Source organism: Bipolaris zeicola (assembly GCF_000523435.1).
Source record: "Bipolaris zeicola 26-R-13 unplaced genomic scaffold scaffold_344, whole genome shotgun sequence".
NCBI lineage: Eukaryota > Fungi > Ascomycota > Dothideomycetes > Pleosporales > Pleosporaceae > Bipolaris > Bipolaris zeicola.
Genome location: NW_006912393.1, coordinates 1 through 19,423, shown reverse-complemented (window position 1 = coordinate 19,423; position 19,423 = coordinate 1). Strand labels below are relative to the sequence as shown.

General features: G+C 50.3%; 8 protein-coding genes across 8 annotated transcripts; 4 read left to right on the top strand and 4 right to left on the bottom strand.

Moving 5' to 3' along the window:
* Positions 1 to 2,833: 2,833 nt before the first annotated feature.
* COCCADRAFT_41597 (uncharacterized protein) lies at positions 2,834 to 3,544 on the bottom strand (the record flags this gene model as incomplete). Its single annotated transcript, XM_007719753.1, has 3 exons — positions 2,834 to 2,956; positions 3,236 to 3,304; positions 3,449 to 3,544. The coding sequence occupies 3 exons, from the start codon at positions 3,542 to 3,544 to the stop codon at positions 2,834 to 2,836; spliced, it is 288 nt and encodes a 95-aa protein (XP_007717943.1).
* A 1,928-nt stretch (positions 3,545 to 5,472) lies between these two features.
* Positions 5,473 to 5,845, bottom strand: COCCADRAFT_41596 (uncharacterized protein; the record flags this gene model as incomplete). The annotated part of the gene is made up of 2 exons (XM_007719752.1): positions 5,473 to 5,735; positions 5,794 to 5,845. The coding sequence occupies 2 exons, from the start codon at positions 5,843 to 5,845 to the stop codon at positions 5,473 to 5,475; spliced, it is 315 nt and encodes a 104-aa protein (XP_007717942.1).
* Positions 5,846 to 6,249: 404 nt separating this feature from the next.
* Positions 6,250 to 6,480, top strand: COCCADRAFT_110855 (uncharacterized protein; the record flags this gene model as incomplete). The annotated part of the gene is made up of 1 exon (XM_007719751.1): positions 6,250 to 6,480. The coding sequence occupies one exon, from the start codon at positions 6,250 to 6,252 to the stop codon at positions 6,478 to 6,480; it is 231 nt and encodes a 76-aa protein (XP_007717941.1).
* Positions 6,481 to 8,529: 2,049 nt separating this feature from the next.
* COCCADRAFT_110859 (uncharacterized protein) lies at positions 8,530 to 8,865 on the top strand (the record flags this gene model as incomplete). Its single annotated transcript, XM_007719750.1, has 1 exon — positions 8,530 to 8,865. One exon carries the CDS (start codon positions 8,530 to 8,532, stop codon positions 8,863 to 8,865), a length of 336 nt encoding a protein of 111 aa, XP_007717940.1.
* A 1,323-nt stretch (positions 8,866 to 10,188) lies between these two features.
* Positions 10,189 to 10,568, bottom strand: COCCADRAFT_41594 (uncharacterized protein; the record flags this gene model as incomplete). The annotated part of the gene is made up of 2 exons (XM_007719749.1): positions 10,189 to 10,350; positions 10,539 to 10,568. 2 exons carry the CDS (start codon positions 10,566 to 10,568, stop codon positions 10,189 to 10,191), a joined length of 192 nt encoding a protein of 63 aa, XP_007717939.1.
* Positions 10,569 to 12,160: 1,592 nt separating this feature from the next.
* On the top strand, positions 12,161 to 12,726 carry COCCADRAFT_9728 (uncharacterized protein; the record flags this gene model as incomplete). Its single annotated transcript, XM_007719748.1, has 3 exons — positions 12,161 to 12,211; positions 12,270 to 12,415; positions 12,474 to 12,726. The coding sequence occupies 3 exons, from the start codon at positions 12,161 to 12,163 to the stop codon at positions 12,724 to 12,726; spliced, it is 450 nt and encodes a 149-aa protein (XP_007717938.1).
* Positions 12,727 to 13,392: 666 nt separating this feature from the next.
* COCCADRAFT_41592 (uncharacterized protein) lies at positions 13,393 to 14,897 on the bottom strand (the record flags this gene model as incomplete). Its single annotated transcript, XM_007719747.1, has 2 exons — positions 13,393 to 13,730; positions 13,808 to 14,897. The coding sequence occupies 2 exons, from the start codon at positions 14,895 to 14,897 to the stop codon at positions 13,393 to 13,395; spliced, it is 1,428 nt and encodes a 475-aa protein (XP_007717937.1).
* A 2,370-nt stretch (positions 14,898 to 17,267) lies between these two features.
* COCCADRAFT_42398 (uncharacterized protein) lies at positions 17,268 to 19,423 on the top strand (the record flags this gene model as incomplete). The annotated part of the gene is made up of 1 exon (XM_007719746.1): positions 17,268 to 19,423. A coding segment is annotated over one exon (2,156 nt), but the record flags the coding sequence as incomplete, so codon positions are not given.

Here is a 19,423-nt window from a genome sequence, read left to right as displayed (position 1 = left end):
TGGGGGGGGGGGGGGGGGTGAGTGGTTAGTGTAGATGGGGGATACCATGGGGAAGGACATGCTGTGTAGCTAGGGTACGAAGATAGAAACGCTTGTGAGATTTGTATTTTGCTTTTTTTTCTTATGCAACTAAGCTGGGTTAGCTTATAAGCGTGACTCGCGAACCAAAACGTTGTGTGAATCGCTGAATATTTGGACTTTGGACCATTTGGCTAGTTGTGAGAGCTTTCGACGGCTTTGATCAATTCTCTTGACCTATCTATTTCTTGTTGTTGTTTGGGTAGAAAGTTATGAATGCGAGTATGATGGGATTGGAGGAAATTGCATGTGATATCCGGCTAAACTTGCTGGCATTATTGGCGAAGATGTTAAAGCGATGGATGTTGGTATAAGCCCGTGGGTTGAATACATCTGAATACGACAGTCCATATCGAATTTACTCACAGTGTACCACTGATTCCAGGCTGTTACTCTTTGCACCCAAAATATGATTCAGAACCATTTGCGCTCGTGGTATCATAATGGGTTGACTCGTCTTTCTATGGGTCCCATGCTGTTGGTACCGATTATACTATCTGGGCGATTCGAGGCCACAATAGGTAACGGAAGCTCAGTATGTGGCTCTTTAGATTCAAAGTCCTGTGGGTCTGGCACAGCGATATGTTACTGTAGATTGGCTTTGCGTAAATTGAACCGAGTAGTGATGCCTTGAGGGTATATGTAAGTTTCAAAACATGCGTTTACTTGACTGTAGATGGCTGTGAGTCGGACTAGTAGTAGGCATTTTGGGGTGGATGATATGCGGAACGGGGGAGGTGGAAGAAAGAAGTTGACACGGATTGTGCGCCTTGGTGCAGGAGGTGCGTGGATATTGAAGCGGCAATGGAGTTGGGTGATGCGAGGTTGGAACATGGCAAGCTGTAATTGGCTAGATTGATGCTTGTAATGGGCTTACTGCTTACAATGTTCTCTGGACAACTCACTTGATTTCCACATGAGCAAAATTGGTGATTGGTGTTTAGGGCAGATGCATTAGACGTCCTTGATTATATGCTTCTGGTTCTTCTGTATGTGATACTATGATGACGCATGGTAAATGGAAACAGCTAAATAAGCTATTGGTAGGTAAACATGTGGTTCGAAGAGTCATCTCCCTCCAACGAAGCAAGTAGCCAAAGCTACACCCTATGCATTTTTATTACAGACGTCCGGTCCTATAAAGGACTTCATCTCAAGCCATTTTACTCTTGTTGATTATGTATACTGATATAAGCATTCGAACGATCAATCTTCAGTCCGAGGGTCACTACACGACCGAAATAATCATCCTTCATTAGTGAATGAAGATTCCATTTGTTCAAAACATTTTCCGTTCATCAGCATTGTATTGCTCTATACTCGAAATATTCTATAGGTGAGACAGTGATAATGACGTACAGCTGTTTTCGCAGGTGTATCTGAATCTTGGTTGATCGCAGCGTATGATGGAAGTTCTGGAGTCGTCCTTGTCTATAAGCTTCGCTACGTAGTCAATGCCGCTGATCTCACTTCCCTTGAAGTTCTCCAAAATGAAATATATGGTGTTGGTGATGCCTTAGGGATAACTTGGATATGCCCCCTTACCACATACACACCAATCAGTTCATTCTGGGCATAGGTAAGGATGGGGAGGGTTAGAATAGAGACTAATAGTATTTTACTACGGGATTCGATTGTTGAAATGGGTTTGGAAGTCCGGATGTGGAGTCTAAAGATTATTTCTTTGTTTTGAAGGATGGATTCACTGTATGCGTATGTACCGTCGGCTTTATGATCACCTCTGTTCAGTAATTGGTACGAGAGTCTAATATTTTGAATCTGCTGTATGTTGAGTTTCGTTCTATTAGACACGACTTCTCAGTGTGAGTTGTCATCTTTACATGCAGATGCCGTAGTGGTGATGTTCCTGCGCTATGAATTGTTATTGGATGAGAGCCACTCATCTTTTGTTTGCTGTGTTACTGGATTAGAAAGATCATCTCAAAAGCAATGGAAAACGCAGCCTACAATCCTTATGTTTTGACGGCGAGCGACAGTTCAGTTCGTTGTTAGGACAACTTCAACGCGTTTTTTGAACTATGATATCGAACAAAGTCAGGAATATAACTCAAAGCCCAAACTGAGTTGATTGGCAGCGGGATAATGCGGAAAGGGTTGTTTGCGGAGGAGTTGGCCGAATGGAATCGAGCTCCAGAGATATCAACCAGTTGTATGCACGTGCATAACTTGTATATGTTCCTAATTGTGGAGCTGAGGATACTTTTCAACTTCAGTTTGACTTGTCCACAAGAAATACGATCGTCGTGAAAACATCTGGCAGATGATTAAAGGGGGCCGATGGTGATAATTGTCCACGCATCACGTCCTGGTTTGAGCACTAAGCTTCGATCCCGTGCTGACGATAGTAAGAGCCGCCAGCCGATCTCGACGGATGTGGACGACCGATTTCCCAAATCGGGTTTTAGCGCAGAGAATTCAGCTCGAGGTTTCAGAATGAGAAACTCATATCGCCAGTCGAATCGAAATGTTGTGTTGAGTAAGAGTGCATTGGTCGGATATCATGTGTTGGCTTTACAGAAGTGCTGTTTATCCACTTCGAGTATGGAAGTTTTGAGATCGGCAGTCATGATGTCGGGGTCTGGCGTACCCCGCGGGACGGATCATAAATGTTCCTCAGACATCGAGTCATGGGTATCGATTCCATTAAGCGTCCGTGTACTGCGTGATACTTCGCTTTTACAATGTAAAGCGAACCGAGGTACATAAATCTCCTTCTCGAACTTAACCCGCATCCTTAGTCATCGGTACCAGTGCCATGACCCGACGGCCGTGGTTTCTCCCGGTGGATAAGTGCTCTACCACGATGTGTTGAAGCAACGTGTGGATCCACTAGCTGAATATCGTAAACCAAAAAACCCTATTAGTTGAACGGAATAGTGTTTAAAGAAAGACCAGGGACAGTCGCAAGGTTGCGATCATCGATCCATCGACGGTATGTTTGTTCAATCACCTTTTCGAATATGTTCCATAATTTTGTGTCATCCGCTACTGATATGTTCATCAAGGCCGCTCGAGAACGGATGTAAACTAGAGTATAATATTCATCGGCGATGATTGCATTTCAGGGCGGGATCGGATACTTCAACGTACCGCACGAGCTGGGTCGATATAAAGACTTTGGTTTTTGACCCGTCACGCGGTCAATTTGCGCAGATACCATGTCCACGCGAGCATTGGGCGGCGGGAGTCTGGGCTTTGCAGTAGCCTGTTATACGACAGTATATATAGCGCCAAAACAAAAAACAAAACGGCTGATGCGATTGAAGTCCCCAAGACATGGGATGGTGGTTGGAGAAGGCTGGGTCGGATAAGACTTCCAAACGCGGAGGGGAAACCTTAGCCAACGTACGTATGTATGTGCATACACTATGCCCACACAATAGAGAAAGAAATTCCCTGATAGGCACATACGCGAGCTATCCACGTCAGTTTTTCCTGCGCCCATGTTCTTTGTTCGCAGAGTGGTCGTGGGATCCCTGCACAATGCTCGAATAAAGCACCTTGGCGCTTGAACATATCAGATCTGCTATCGCGGCAGTTTTTCGCGAGATAACGACTAATACAACTCCCTATTGGGGAAGGAGATATCATTTGAATGACATGTATCCAATGTGTAATATCTGGCCGAGTATGCTGGGTACCATGAGAGAGCAATGTAGGTTCGTCAGGATAACGTCGGGACTGCTATAAGAGACCTAGTCACGGTCCGCTTGGCCATTGACACAATAACGTTTTAGTAATACTAGGATCCACTGAACATTGAAACTTTCTTTCCATGCAAAAGATTCTTTTCGCTGGCCCAGTTTTCACCTCCGATATAGCAAAGCAAGTACCATGATCAGCCGTTCGTATAGCTTTAATGAGGGAACGTCCAGCATACTGTACCCAAGATGCGTATACGCGGGTTGGCGTTGCCGAAATGACATTCCGCGTACGTCTTGTTTGTATATTAGTAGCATCAATCCGACCAATTGGACATGTTTACTTTGCTACGACATACGATACTAGGCCGCCCTTCCCGGCAAGCCTCGCCGCTATCTTCCGACAAACTTACGGCTGAAAATGGCTTTTATGATCCGGCAAGGACAGTGGTTCTGTGCAAGTGTCATCATGCTTGTGGCCGGTTCTCGGGCTAGAGACGTCCGCTCTTGTCTCGCTTAAGAATGTTCGACATGCAGGCTAATGACGCACGTAGCTGCACCCGCGAGTGTCCTAAGTGCGGACTTTGTTCCGAGCTAATGACGCCGTTTTTTGAGTTCTACAAGGCGGAGATTTTTCATCTCTCTTCTGCCTTCCCTTGGTTTCACCTTTGGTACCGTCTTGACCAGGGAAAAGGACTGTCCCGGAGACCGGTGGGCGCTTCTCAACACTCCAAGGTTTCGTCTAGCGCTGGGCCGCCACGTCGGCCACTATGAAGTTGCGGTTCGCGCTGACCAGGTCGTTGACCTCTGCCGTGCAATAGAACTAGTCCAAGACTTTGATGTTGCTCTTGTCTCGTCGCTCTCCACTTTGCTGATCTAAGGGTGATACGCTTACCATGCATGTGGTATCGGTCCTTCTGACTACTAATACTCGCTCGTCACCGCTCATTCGACTGCTGGACTCTGCGACTAACAGGTGTTGCGACCCAATAGACGGGACATGGTTTTGTTATTACAATCTGTTACACCAATTGGGTGGATACGGCGCCCAGTGTTTTGATTGATACATTCCCACAACATGCCAGTGGTAAGGCTGGTGGCGCTGGGTGTATAGTAGCCATCTTGTGCATGTGGACGGCTCGAGACAGCACAAGAGTCCGCTAGACCACGTTCGGGCTCGATACGCTTTGGTGCCATTTTCCTAGGCTCGATGCTCAATGACATCTTCAGTGCGTACCGAGCTCATACTTTGCTATACGCACCGAAACCAGCAGCGATTTCCGCGTCAGGAGACGAAGCCTTCAACGGAGGCTGACCCGCGCCCCTCTTTGTGCAGTACATAGTTTGGAATATGCTTGACATGTAGGCGCCACTATGGCATCTCCGCCGTATTCTCTTTGCCTAAACTAGATGCATGAGATATCTCGGTTGACTACGAAAAAAAATCCTGCTGTTCCCTTGCTCCTCCGGATCAGCGTATTGTTGTCCCGGCCACTTCAGTGACCCAAGACCGTTTTGGCTGCTATATTCATGCAATACACACATGGCCTCGGCAGCCCTCGCATTGACAACACACATCTGGCTGGTGGCCCATCTTCTTTGTCTTTGATCACTGATGCACACCGTCATCGGTCTGACAAGCCACTCGTGTATCTGTTAGCCAGAAACGACGCGTGGAATCAGCCAGAACATAGACTTGTACCCTGATCCCTCCTCATTCGTGCATATGCGGCTAGACCTTGGTTGCATGTAGCAGTTTCCCGTGCTCGAGCGAGCTTCTCCCAGCAGGCATGCGCATGCTTCCTCCATGGTAAGGCGAAGGCGAAGGCGGAGCAAGGCTTTCAGCCTGAGATGCCGCCACTCCAACCGTCCCACCTATACTGGGCAGATTGGCCACCAAGACGGGCGGGTCTCCTCTTTTGCCTCTTGGAGGCATCCAGTCCTGATGGCCATACCACCGTAGATAAGGTCGTACCTGTGAAGTCTTTGCAACCCCTTATAGCGCCCTGTATCTGATAACTGCACCTGCTAGATTAATCTAATCCTTCTTCACCGCCGTCGAGAGCACTCAGTGTCTCGATGGACGTGTATGTAGTTCCCCTCATGTGCGCCAGCCAACCATCTCACTCATCGAGCGGGGACATGCACCCAGGCTGGCGAGGCCGATTCGACCCACTGTCAGTGGCACCCGCCAATCCGCAAACATGCAGCCTGGTCCTCCCATGCACCGAAGACGCCAACGACCGCAGCGCTGACCCACACAAGTACAGCACTTGCTCGTCTCGGGATCAAAATTGCGTGCGACCTTCCTCCTAGTCTCTCCGCCGTTCATGTACCCACGCAATACCCAGCATTGCTTTGCCCTCACATGACAGCAAGCGTGTGCGGAGTGCCGTGTAGCAAGTTTCAACGTCAATTCATAATCAGTCGCCTTTGCACTCCCTCGAGGACGGCAACACAGGCCTCATCTGCGGTCAGAATGATGAAAACTCACATCACCGCGTCAGAGATGCCAAAACAAGCTAAGTTGGTCAATGGGTCAATTGTTTGCGCAGCTATTTGCAAAGCTACCTACGGTCGCAGCAATGGCCGCAGCTCTCATGTTTGTTGTGGTGGTTGGTGTGGCTCCGTGCATGACACGAGGGCCGTCCTTAGGTCGGACGGCACCACAACACCACCTCAGCTTTTGGCAGCCGCTGTTATACACTCACTTTACTGCAGACGAGCCATGGATCTCTAGTCTTCAATTCGAGTAAAAACATGATGGCCGTACACTTCAATCTATCTCTGTACAAGCAATTGGTCCGGCAATGTGGACTTGTTGCCTCATCTGACAATGAGGCAGACTGGTTGGGATGATTGACGGAAACATGCTGCATCATGTTGCCACCGCATAGACTGCAGCAAAATGCTCACACCTGGAGTCTCCTCTTTACGGCTTCACCGGTAAGAAGGTCGGAATCATGGAGCCCTCTTCATAGGCCGCCAGAGGCAAGCATTCCATGCTGATTATGCGTGGAAAGGTAGGCGAGCCAACGCCGATGCATTCATCAAACCTATGACAGATGGTGACATGAATTTCAGGGATATAGCCTCCTCCTCGATCAACCACATACCGCTCGCCACGTCAGAGGATCTCCGATGGGGCAGGCTTTGGGCGGTTCTAGTGTCTGCCCAGGGAGTCCAGGTGATTGCTTCGACATGCGATGGCGGGCTAGGTTCCGCATAAACTTCACGCCATCCTGTTATCTGAGTGAGGTATGCCTGTCAGCGTGCAGGGCCTAGTTAGTCAACATTGGGCCGGCCACGGTAAACGCCAGCCGTTGAGTGGAGATAGAGATCAGCTGAATGGAGGGCCCAGTCCATGCAAGGCAATATGCATGTGGAGGTTGCTAGTGTTCCATGCAAGTGGCAATGATGGATTATCGGACGTAATGTCTAACATGTAGTACTGCAGCGAGTGGAGATAAGGTGACTGGCCGAGAGCAGCTTGGGTCCGTCGTGTAGAGGCCGGCAGTCGCGGACAGGCGACGAGGGGCGAATGATAGTCTTTAGTGGACGTGAGAGGCAAGAGAGCGCCATCGGTGAAGCTGAGTGATGCTACACAGATTGATTAGCTTGGTCACATACAACAGCTTGGGGGGGTTGGAATATTGAGCGTAACGAGCCGGCAAACGCCCGAAATTTCACGGGTGTGCTTCATGTTAGCAATCTCGAGGACGGACAAACACCCAATCGAGAGCACCGCTGCTACATGCGCTCCATATGTTGGCCAATGCATCTGGCAACGGCTGACCGTAGCTCGTAATGGAGAAGGGGTGTCCAGGGCTCTCAGGGTTTGTTGGCGTACTTTCCTCCTTTGGCGTCCGCTGTTGGTATCTCAGCGGACATCATTGGCCAATCGCTTGTTTCTCCCAGGAAAGAATATCTGGAGCGGACTGTGACTCGGCATGAACCACATAGCACGTGATCACAACTCGGTTCAGAAATGCTCCATCTCCCATAGCATGAGAGGCCCGGAATGCTCGAAAACGACATACCACAACATCCCAGAGCGCCCGCTAAGGCAATTCGACAAGGAAGATGAGGGATTTTCACATCCGGAACTCGGGGTTACGTGGTTCGTGAAGCCACGACACGTTGATCCCCTAGCATATGTGATAACTCTCTGCAGCTGGAAACGCCGGCACGGCCTAGGGTTCCATTGCAGCCCGTCTCCGCATTGTTTTAGCGTCAGAATGAAAGGGATTCGTGAATCGTAGCGATGTCGTTGGACGGGACGAGGTGGGGTGCAACCACGTCGACGGAAGGATAGGCCATGGCAGCAATCTATGGTCTGACAACGAAACAGTCTCGGGTGCCAGGAGTGGCCCATGAGGTCGGCGAGAGGTATGCGTCCGTAAGGATAAATAGCGGTATGCTGCTGCTTCCAGTCTGGCTCTACACTCAGCTCAATAGCAACCTCCAGTCGTTGACGAGATCTTTTGAGCATCTTCCAACTCTTGTGACATCGAGTCCAACAACTGACCCACCTCCTACCCCTTAGACATTGATCATTGTTGTTCAAGACTCTCTATCATCCAACCATCCAGTGTATGTGCTCTTGAGGCCGGAGGTCAAAGACCCCTGAGTTGACCGATTCCAGGTACGAGATCGCTGGTCCTATCAAGCAGGTCCAGTGTTTGAACAAGGAGTAATACGTACGTATTGGAGACCTGTAATCCAAGCTTGAGTACCAAGGCTAATGTATAACCGAACCTCAGACGACACAGCTCTTCTACTCTGAAACATGTGCTTCTACGACCAGCACCGTTTTGTCTGTGGCGATTGGAAGTGGGGCCATTTCCGCCAGCACTGCGCTAAAGAGTACCGAATTGGCGAGACGTGTGGCATGAAGCTCATCATGCAAACGGTTCCTACTGGCACATACTGCAAGCTCTGCGAGAAGATCAACACCAAGATGCGCCGCCGAGCCGCTGAGGTGGACCGTGTCGGCCGATGGCAGCGCGAGGCTCACAAATTCGCGGCCTCTATTGAGAAATCCATGGAGATGATTCGCGCATTGGACGGGGAAATCTGTGAGCTAACCAACGAGCGTAACCGCAGACTGCAAGCGATTCACTGAGCTCGGGGTGGACATGGCGCAGGCGTCTGGGAGTTTTCGTTTCATGTACAACGTCTTGGTATTTCCTTTCAAATTGAGCCCGTTCAACTTTTGTTTCTGGGGTCGACATGAGGCAGGAAGAGCTGCTATTGAAGGAAAAGGAGCGGCACATGGAAGACCGGGCGTTACCTCTTACAATCGCTTCTTTTCAGTCATTGAATCTTCTTGGGATTGGATAGTTCAATCAATCTTTTTTCTCCTGGCTTTCATGATTGGCTACATGCTCAGTCGTTGTGAACGTAGCCGCTGTGCCATGAATTGGGGGCTGAACCCGTCCAATCCGCGAATGTCGCGTAGCCGCGAATAGAAGTGGAGAGGTGGTTGCGCACGGCCCAGGCAAAGGAACGGCGCTTCTTCCGATATCTGGGAGATGCGCAATAGAGTTTTGACGGGAGCGTTGTAGACATGCAGCAAGCCAAACGATAACGTCGGGATAGGAAGAGTGGAGGAGCGGACGATGAGGATGTTGTTTTGTCGAGGGACAGCGGTGGGGTAATTTCGTAGCTCGGTCGGCACGTGATGGCGCTAAGGGTCGGGGCGGATAGCGTCATCGAATTCGGCCGAAGATATGCCGATCTTAACGCATTTACCATTATGTTACCAAGTAGCTCACCACCTCAACATCATTTTGCGTATCTCGAAAACTTTCCGCTGAGACCAGTCCGTAACCTTTCCACCGAGATGTTGGCTTTAAACCCCTTCGGTGGGTTGTAATCCACGAGACCAGGCGTAGCAGCTGACTCCCTCTCACTCTGTTATCCCTTGCTAGTGTGAGTCTTTGCGTACCGGATCAATGGAAGACATGCGTCGAAGAGAGGGGTAACAGTATGAATGAGACAAAGCAAGAGAGGGTATGCTCATGTGATCGATAGCCTCACGCTTGACGTGAGCTCAGTCCTGAGGATCTTCCTATGGTTTGCCGGTATCGCGACGTATTCTTCGTCCATGTGGCGCTCGATTATCCTTCAATCGTTCAACGGTATCGGTATGGGCAATGCTGATGAAGAGATTTGAGGTCCTGAGAGTGCCATATTAGTCGGAAGAGCCAGGAAGAAAGGCAGAAAATGTCGACTTACGTGGCGAACGCTGAGTGGCCTGAAAGGCGATCGATCGCCCTTCACACGCTGTCCCTGAGTTATGCTCACCAGTACACTCGTAGGCGTCATAGCCAATTTTATACCACTAATATCCCCTCGAGTGCCGTCTAGTGCATCCGTGTGTATAAGAGAATGGGGTTTTGGCAGCGCGGAAGAGGGGTGCGAGAATGGTACGGGCCACCCCAGCTTAAGAGTATCTTGTGATCGTAGCCCTAACACAGCGACTAGACTTAAGCGCCCGTGGTATAATACAGTATTTCGCTCGTGTACCGTAGCTTTTGGTTGGGTTCAGAGACGCAGCTGGGTGGATGCATAAGGCGATACCACGACAACATGGCCAATAAATCGACTCGACGTGTTGTCAATAGGCCCGCAAGACATGGTTCCTACATGGCCTACGACCGATCAACCATCTTTAGGCCGTAAAATGGACGTATTGGGCTACAATCAGTATAGTTGTGCTTAGCCGGAACGCATGTAAAGCACAGGATGAACCAATCAGGGCCTGGAACAGCTCATTCAGATGAGCTGGGCAACCTGCTCAGTGGCATCCTCATTTCGCTCCATCTCAGATGCGGGCGACTATCCAAGTCGCATGTACCGGCGGTACGTACTCTTTGGCGCTCACCAATTCAGCTCGTTTCGTTGCGACTACGAGCATTGCGCATGACGACTTTACCCTTTCGGGTGGATCTTACCTTCCATAGCGCTCCCGCAAATTATATGCATGTCGGAACGGACGCACACTTAGTCCCGCACCAATCCGCGATATACAACGCACGCATTGTGTACGATCCGTTGAATGTCTACCTGGCCATCTCCATTATTGCCCCCAATCGTTGTTCAGCGCTGGCTGTTGCATGATGGAAACAGAAAGCGGGAGCCCATGCGTTCAGACTCCATGCAGTCTCGCTGTGACCAAAGAAACCCTCTGCTTATTTTCAAAGCCTCCTCAGCCTATGCAGACCTTGTAGGACATGCGATTGTGGTACAACGTTTGCCGAGCGTGCGACCAATCACAGCCCAGAACAGGCATTCTGCCTCAACTGCAAGCCGCCGACTTCGCCCAACAGGAACAACGATACTCACAACTCACAGGGGCGCTAAAATGCATTAATCTTCTCTAGAATTCCAGTCATGCCATCTGTAGCAAAAGTTGGTGCAGCATTGTGATGGCGTGGTAAGTATTTACGTACAACAAGCCTTCATGAACCAAGAGGTGCGCTTACCCTTACGCACACCGGCGGCTCGCCTCGCAACGTATGTCTAGGATAGCCCTTGTCAGTCAATGCAATGCTTGAACCCCCACGTCTCTTTCAAGAGCAATGGTAGTGATTTGTGGGTATGCATCGAAGGATTCCACTAGGTGTCAAATAGCCGTGAGGCCAACACGCCTGATTATGCGAGCAGCTAGGTAAACACCAAAAGGAATTCCAGTCATGTTCTTAGCCGTATGTAACTATGTCAACCGGAATCTCTGACATTCCGCGTTGTTGTATCAGGTTCTGTACACCCAATTTATCTGAGCCATCCAAAGGTCAAAGAAGTGAATTTAACCGAGTCAGAAGCCCAGTATGATTGGGAGGAATTAGGCTGTAGGCACTGACTCGGCGAACATCATGAGAGCTGACGGGTATGAAGTTTGAGGGACTGATGCTATCATCGTTCAACATTTGTGCAGTCAACAAGACCAAGATAGCGACGCGGACATAATCAGAGTGGAATTAGTGCCAGCCAACTCACCTGTGGTGTATTCCAGACGTGGAATGTTGTTTGAAATTTCAAAAAATGTCAAATAGAATTAAGGGCAGTAGAAAATTCTCCAGATGACCAACCCACCTTACGACGAATGTTGGAATCTCAAAAGATGGGGTAGACGCCCAAGGTCACGTGATTGTACTCAAATGTGGCACAGGCATGTGGCTAGAAACTGCCAAGAGGCCGGGCATGTTTGGTGCCGATCATCACAACTCCAAGGAACCAACCCTTGTCGCAACAAGTGATAGCAACATTCTTCTTATTGCACTGGATAACACGCTGTGTCGAGGGGATCACCATCTGCACGCTTCTAAGCTACTCACAAAGCAGATTTTTGGCCTCCGCTGTTGTGCCCTCCCAACACCGCTTTACTCACTACGAAACACGCCCTTTACATTGCAATGGGTGTTTGCGCGTCGTGCTTAGGAGGGCAGAGGACTTCGGATATAGATGTGAGTCGCTCTGTGTGCGCTTTTGTAATGGAAAACCAGCTGAAATATCCCCTTGTAGCAGTCGGACGCTTCACATCTTCTCGGGGACCAATACCAACCCAACTATGGCACCGCCAGCAGCACTCACAATGTGCCTCAGCCCGACCCTGAGGAGCTTCGCCGCCAGCGAGAGAACCTGGAGCGTATCTGCGCCGAAACGAATGAGTAAGTCTCTTGTATTTATGGACTTTCTTGATCCCAGCTCTGATGTCATCCCCTATAGACAATTGATCCCTGTTTCACAACCGAGCGCACTCCCTGAGGTCTCGGAGCAGCCGTCCAAGAATGACGAGTATGCTCATCTTTTCAACGAACGCTTCAAGTCCATCAGACACGGCCGTCCAGCTTCCGCCGGTGACAACGAAGACGACGAAACAACCTGGCTCGAGAACGCTGTAGGCAGCCAAGGAGAGGACGAGCTGGATCAAATTAAGCCAGCCAACGGAAAGCTGACGATACAATTCGGTCAACGATAGACACACAGAAATCCGTGACCAACGCCACAACGTATTCGCTCGAGCCCTCCTAGGCAGAGATGTGTTGCATCTTCAGATGTTTATTTTACTCCTTGTATGACTACCCATTCCGGATACCCGTAATATTTCCTTTATCCTCAGTATTCTTTCCTTTCAATCAACATTGTCTCTGCCATTCGCATATTTTCTAGTGTTACCATAGGCAGGTTCAAGATACCTTTTTTCTGCATCTGTCAATATTCTATCATCTTTCTCACAATTCTCACCAGTCGAAGAATGGTATCTTGAATTGAAATATTATTTCCTCTGCTCGTCAAATCATACTGTTGAACGAGATTGGATTCTTTCCCCATAATTACCATCAACCCATAAGGCAAATGCCAGACTACTATACAAGATCTCTCCACCAACGGCTTCATATGGTCCCTCGTGGATAGTCTACAGCCGAAAGAAGCATGAACACCACAATTACCGCCAAACCTCATGGCCAGTGCCCGACTACTATACGAGGACCCTCCACTATCCACTTTCCAGGATTCCGTGTGCATAGTTCACAGCTGAAAGAAGCAGGAATACAAAGCAAAAGCAATCCCAAGGGGAGAACATTGGTGATGGCGCCTAATACATGCCGTGGACGAAGACACCTCCCCACATTATACCATAACATCAGCCGGACGGAGGTGGCGGCGAGGTCGCAGACAAAGTCGCCGCTTCATCCAACTCATGCAACGCGTGCTCCGCAACCCCATCCATCAAGACGCCCAGTTCGGTAGTGTACTTGTTGGGGATCCTGTCAAGACGCAGGTTCAAGCCCGGAAGTAGCAGACGCCGGGGTCCATATTCCTGTTTCTTAAATGTTTTCTTTCCCCATCCCATTGCTTCAATCAACATGATACGGAGCAGGGTTTTGCTGTCATCTTCGCCAAGGTTGTTGGCCTCCTGGTGCCTCTTTGCTTCTTTCTCAACGAAGTCGCGGACAGTAGTGGCGGTCTTGTAGTCTGGAGCTTGCTACGCTATCGTCAGTATTCGACCCTGAAAAGAAGAACGGAAGATGGAATTTGGGTAGAGCTTCTTCAACTACTTACGTGTGGAGCAGGTACACTGGGCGTTGTATCGCCCGCAGCCAACTTATCAGCTTCCATCTTCTCTAACTTTTCGCGAACCTTCTTCTGGATGTTCTGGTAGATCTCGTCGGCTGTGGGTCGACGGCGGCCGTCTCGCTGCATGATGGCTGGGATGCGTCCGGCTGGGTTGTGTATAACGGGCTCGCGGCGGGCTAGCAGCGGCTCGTCGTAGCCAACGATGCAATTTTGATATAAGAGATCGTCGTAGGGGTAATCTTCGCGCGAGTAAGTGACTGGGACCCGGGGCCGCGCAGTCTCCAACTGTGGGGTTAGAGGCGCTGGGTACGCTATATTTGGGTTTGATCGCGAAGCAGCACGAGTGGTTGGCGGTGCCCTGGTGGCGGTTGCGAGAGCACTCTCGGCAAAGGAGAGGGTCTGGTGTCGTTTACTGGGAGTGGGATATGCGTGGTTGAGCTCGCCCTCACCCTCAGACGACTCTTCCGCCTCGCTGTCCTTAACGCAAGAGCGGCCGCGTGACCGCTTGCCTGCTGTCGGCTTGGGTACAAAGGGAGTGTGCTTGCCTTCCTTGATAGCACTGTCCGCACACTCCTTCGACTCATCCTCGTCGACCTCCTCGGAACTCTTGGCCTTGGCTGCACTACCTACTGGCTTCTTCCTCGACGCCCTCGCTCCAGCACCACTTGGAGTCGCAACTCCAGTCTCCTCGGGGGATGGCATGTTGCCATGGACAAGTCCCTTACCTTGACGCTGACGTTTCTCATAGCATGGCTGGCAGACCTGAAAGGTACAGCCGGGGCAACGCCGCATGGTATCCATGTTGCGTTTGTCGCACTCGGTACACTTGGCCGTGTGTACAGCTACTCTGGTGTATGATGGCTCGTCGACAGTGCAAGCGTTCGGAGCTGTACTTGCAGGCGTGTGAGGTGTTTGTGGTGGGGGAGGGCTGTGGGAGTGATTTGGTGTGTTTATATGGGGCGGGGTGTTTGCACGGAATGAGTCGCAGTGAATGTGTGTATTTTTTGGCGTGAGTGTGAGGTCTTGGTTGCCCGTGCCACGGCTTCGGTCCGGTATGGTAGGAAGATCCATCTTTTCGTTTGTTTGACGCAGCTTGGGTGCTTGTGTGTTGTTTGTTAATGCTTCGCTTGGGTGCTGTAACTGTACAGAGAAGAGGTTAGATTTGGACGTTTGCACTTGCAAAAAGAAGAGGTGGCGGCGAGAAAAGGGGGCGACTGTGGTGGAGGAGGAGGTGGTGGTGGTAGTGGTGGGAAGAGGTAGGATAAGGTTGTGAGGAGTATTTAACAATGGGAGGGTCAGGGTGAAATGGTATTGTGCTAAGAGTAGGAATCCGCTCACATCCACTAATGTGATTGGTCCGTCTGGGAGGGCAATTCACTCTGGATGGGCTGGTTTTCGGGGTGTCTAAGCTACAACTCTACAAGATTGATGTATACACATTTATGTGCACAGTACGAGTTACAGAGAGCAAGGGGCTAGAGTGGAATATATATATGTACAACACATGCCCGGTCAGGTACGTGAATGAAGTTTGAATGCCTTGGGAACAAACTCGTTTGTTCTTCTTTACCGTGAAGGGACTCTTTGGTGTGTTGATTGGCGGGTAAGACGTTTCATGCCGGTATGCCTTGTCACTGAAGTCACGAGTTCACGATATCGCCCTTGACTCGATGGAAATGGCACATGTGCGTTGTCTTCAAGTCTACGCTCGCGATGTTCAAACGCAGGAAGCGGTGAAGGATATCTAGTGCTGTTGAACAAGACACGAATTGGGAAACACATCCAGCCCCCCTATTAGCGTAAGACGGGTGTGACACTGGCACGGATGGACGGTCATTTTAAGCATTGAAACGGGCCCCATGCTCTGCCGTGCGAACAGGCGGGGCGTGTGGGCCGATCTCGGGACCCGTGTCTATTTGCAAGATGCTCGCCATGATGAACTAGGTGTCGTCTTTTGGACTGCCAATGTTTGGTCGTGCCCAGAACAAGGGCAAAGCTTGAATTTCTAAGTACCTTGGCAAAAGGAAGGCTCTTCCCTGACAGCAGTGAGAAGGCATGGCAACCAGGGGATATCGACAAAATGGGACTGGGGCTCGCATAGGAAAAAAGGTGTCGTGCTATATTGTGTTCATAGCGAACGAGGCTATATCCGGGGCTGAGGAAGAGAAGCAGACTTGGCCATGATATCGTGGAAAGAAAAGAAAAGTGAAATAGCTGCATCTTGGTTTGGAGGGGAGGGTATCTCACGCCGAGCATGACATGCACGTCAGCCTGTGGGTGACAGTACCAGGTGTGTAGTCGAACTAACCCTTGCCTATCGCGTCACCGACGTGGTTTGCAGCACGGCTAACCGCATTCGTGCTAACCACCATGTTCCAGCCCTACACTCGCAGCCCACGATATGTACTCATAAAGACTAAAGCGCGCGTTGCAATTTCGTTGGCTTCCTTTGGCGCCCTTTACTTCAGCGCTGATGGGGCCTAAGAGGCGTCGTTGGTATTGCGCTCCTTGTGCCGTCGGACTTCTGCCTGGAGCTGCCCCGCTGAAAGCGCATAGTAAGTATTTAGACTCCCCACCTCTTTGCCATCGCGTATACACGCTTCTTATCGGTCATCGTTTTGAGCAAATGGACCTTCGGCAGGGATAATTTTAGCTGCCCGACAACGCACGGGAGCCCCGAGGTGCAACATGGTTGACTGCTGCGTATAGCGTACAGGCGCGTATAGGCTTAGGCAGCGGTGTGCAGCAGGGGTGCAAGACATGACCGCGCCCTTACTTACTAGCCACACCCACTCATCTGCCAGCAACCAGCGTTGCTGCATTTTGACTGGAGAAAGCCTACTGCGTAGTATGTGGGAGCTACGCAGAACCCACCCGCTATGTATCACCCTGTCCTGGCCATCGAACGCCGGTGCAATGAATGGTGCAAGCAAGGGCATGGCCTGTCGCTATACAAGAACTCACAGCCCTGCCCTCACTGCGCATCTCTTTGCGAAACATCAACACGCCTTCGGGCCATCATCAATCCGAGCGCAGATACTCTACATCTATACGCCATACTCCTAATCTAATACACTCCCCGTTTCCTTGGCTGCATACGTCGGCTGTCATCAAGCGGATGACGGTCTTGTGGCGGTGCTGCAGATCGTACAGCCCCCAAATTCTTGGAACAGGGTTTTTCGACTCACTCTTCGCTGACGCCGAATTCCTAGGATTCTAGGCTCTGTACTCTCAGCGGCCTCTTTCAAGCCACTTGTGGACCGGGGGTGTTTGGTGATATCGCGTCTACTTTAAAAGGGTTGCGGACAAGAATAAAAGGTCGCCTGTTCAGCCTCCCCAAACACTGGCGTGGTTTGCCTCCCAACCACAATCGTCTCAGGCCAGCTCTGGCACAAGTGGGATTCCTGAACCTTCAACATACCCACCACTTCGACCCTCATCATGGATCAAGACGAATCGCTACCTCCGTTCTACTCGGCCACAGTGCTGCTGAGTTACATGCACGCTCCTGCAGTTGGCTTCTATTACCTAGGAGCGTGCATGTTCGGTCTTTGCATCTTACAGAAAACACGAATGGTGCCACAGAAAAGACGGATAAGCATACTGGCTTTCATGGTCACAATACTCCTGGCATACATTACAGAAGTCCTCTACTACCTCAGCCGGTCGATAGCCGATTCCGAATACACAGCTCCGCAATTCTTCGCCATACGGTGCTTGGGCTCCATACTCGTCTGGAGTCCTCTGTCTTACATGTTGTGGGCAAGCAAATCACTGCGCTGGCATGCGTACTTTGGAGCATTTGTTGTGCAGTTTGCATTCGAGGCGACGACTTGCCTGATCACAATTTCCACCGTGCCGGAACCATTCTCAGAAAAGTACCCGCCTTTGATCATTAGCTGCGTGAGGTTTTTCGTCTCACTGCTCCTACTGGTCGATGCGTTTGTCGTTCTCGTCACCAAACAGACCGAAGTTAGCACAGACGAAGAGCGCCAATCGCTCCTGAACAAGTCGACGGATAGTTTGTTAGGCCCAGGCTCTCACATGGACTACGGCGCCATCCCATTCGGCAGTGATTTTGGCGATGACGAGGATGGTCCGCCAGAGGAAGACGACAAAGATTTGAAAGCACAACAAGCGAAACGGCTCGAAGAAGAGGGTGGCTGGCTCGGCTACTTGAAAGGCTTCGCTGTCTTCCTGCCATATCTGTTTCCAAAAGACGACTGGAAGGTCATGGCTTGCCTCGGCATCCGACTGGTGCACATGTTGCAGGAGCGTGCCCTCAACTTGCTTACGCCTCGACAACTTGGTATCATTACTACCGAACTACAGAAAGCGTACGAGACAAAGAGCGGCGTCATGCCATGGAAAGACATTGGCCTCTGGGTCCTATATTCCTGGATCAACAGTTATGCTGGACTCGGAGTCATCGATGGCATGGCAAATCTCGTTATTTCGAATTCTGCTTATCGCCGTATCACCTTGCTAGCTTACGAACACGTCCTGGGTCTCTCCATGGACTTTCATACCTCAAAAGACTCGGGTGAGGTCTTGAAGGCTGTTGAGCAGGCGTCTTCACTCAATACACTCATTGAAATGGTGCTGTTTGACGTTGCGCCAATCTTGTTGGATCTCTTCGTCGCGATGTACTACGTCACCCACCTGTTCGACGCATACATGGCATTTATCGTTCTGTTCATGGGCGCAGCATACATTGCGATTGGATTCTACTTTACTACACTGTCGCAACCCAAGAGACGAGATTACGTGGAGAAGCAACGAAGCGAAAGCTCCACAGTCAATGAGACGATCCACAACTGGCAAACAGTCGCTTATTTCAACCGCTTCGCGTATGAGTACAAGCGTTATGCCGAAAACATCATCAACACCATATCGGCGCAATATCAATACTACTTCAGATCCATGGGCGGACATGCTGCGCAAGATCTTCTAACAACCCTTGGTTTCGCCGGTGCCTGTGTTTTCGGCATGACTCAAATCGTTACCGGACGAAAGCCAGTTGGTAACTTGGTCACACTGATCATGTACTGGCATACGATGACTTCGCCACTTTACGTTCTGTCTTATAGCTTCCGGCAAATCACCAGCTCTCTGATTGATGCCGAACGCCTGCTCCAGCTGCTCAACACCAAGCCCACAGTAGCAGACCAGGAAGGTGCCAAGGACATTGTTGTGGAGAAAGGAGAAGTAGAGTTCAAGGGTGTCCATTTTCACTACGACGAGCGCAAACCTATCATCAAGGACGTAAATCTCAAGGCTTCGGGTGGCCAGACCATTGCCTTTGTGGGTGAGACGGGTGGCGGAAAGTCAACCATGCTCAAACTCCTCTTCCGCTTCTACGACGTGACAAGCGGTTCGATAATGATTGACGGCCAAGACCTGCGCTCAGTCACACAAGCTAGTCTACGGGATGCCATGGGCGTCGTACCCCAAGATCCTGTGTTGTTCAATCAAAGCATACGACAAAACATCCGCTACGCCAAACTCGATGCCACCGACGCCGAAATCGAAGATGCATGCCGCGCTGCCGCCATTCACGACGACATTGTCGGCTTCCCAGATGGCTACAACTCCAA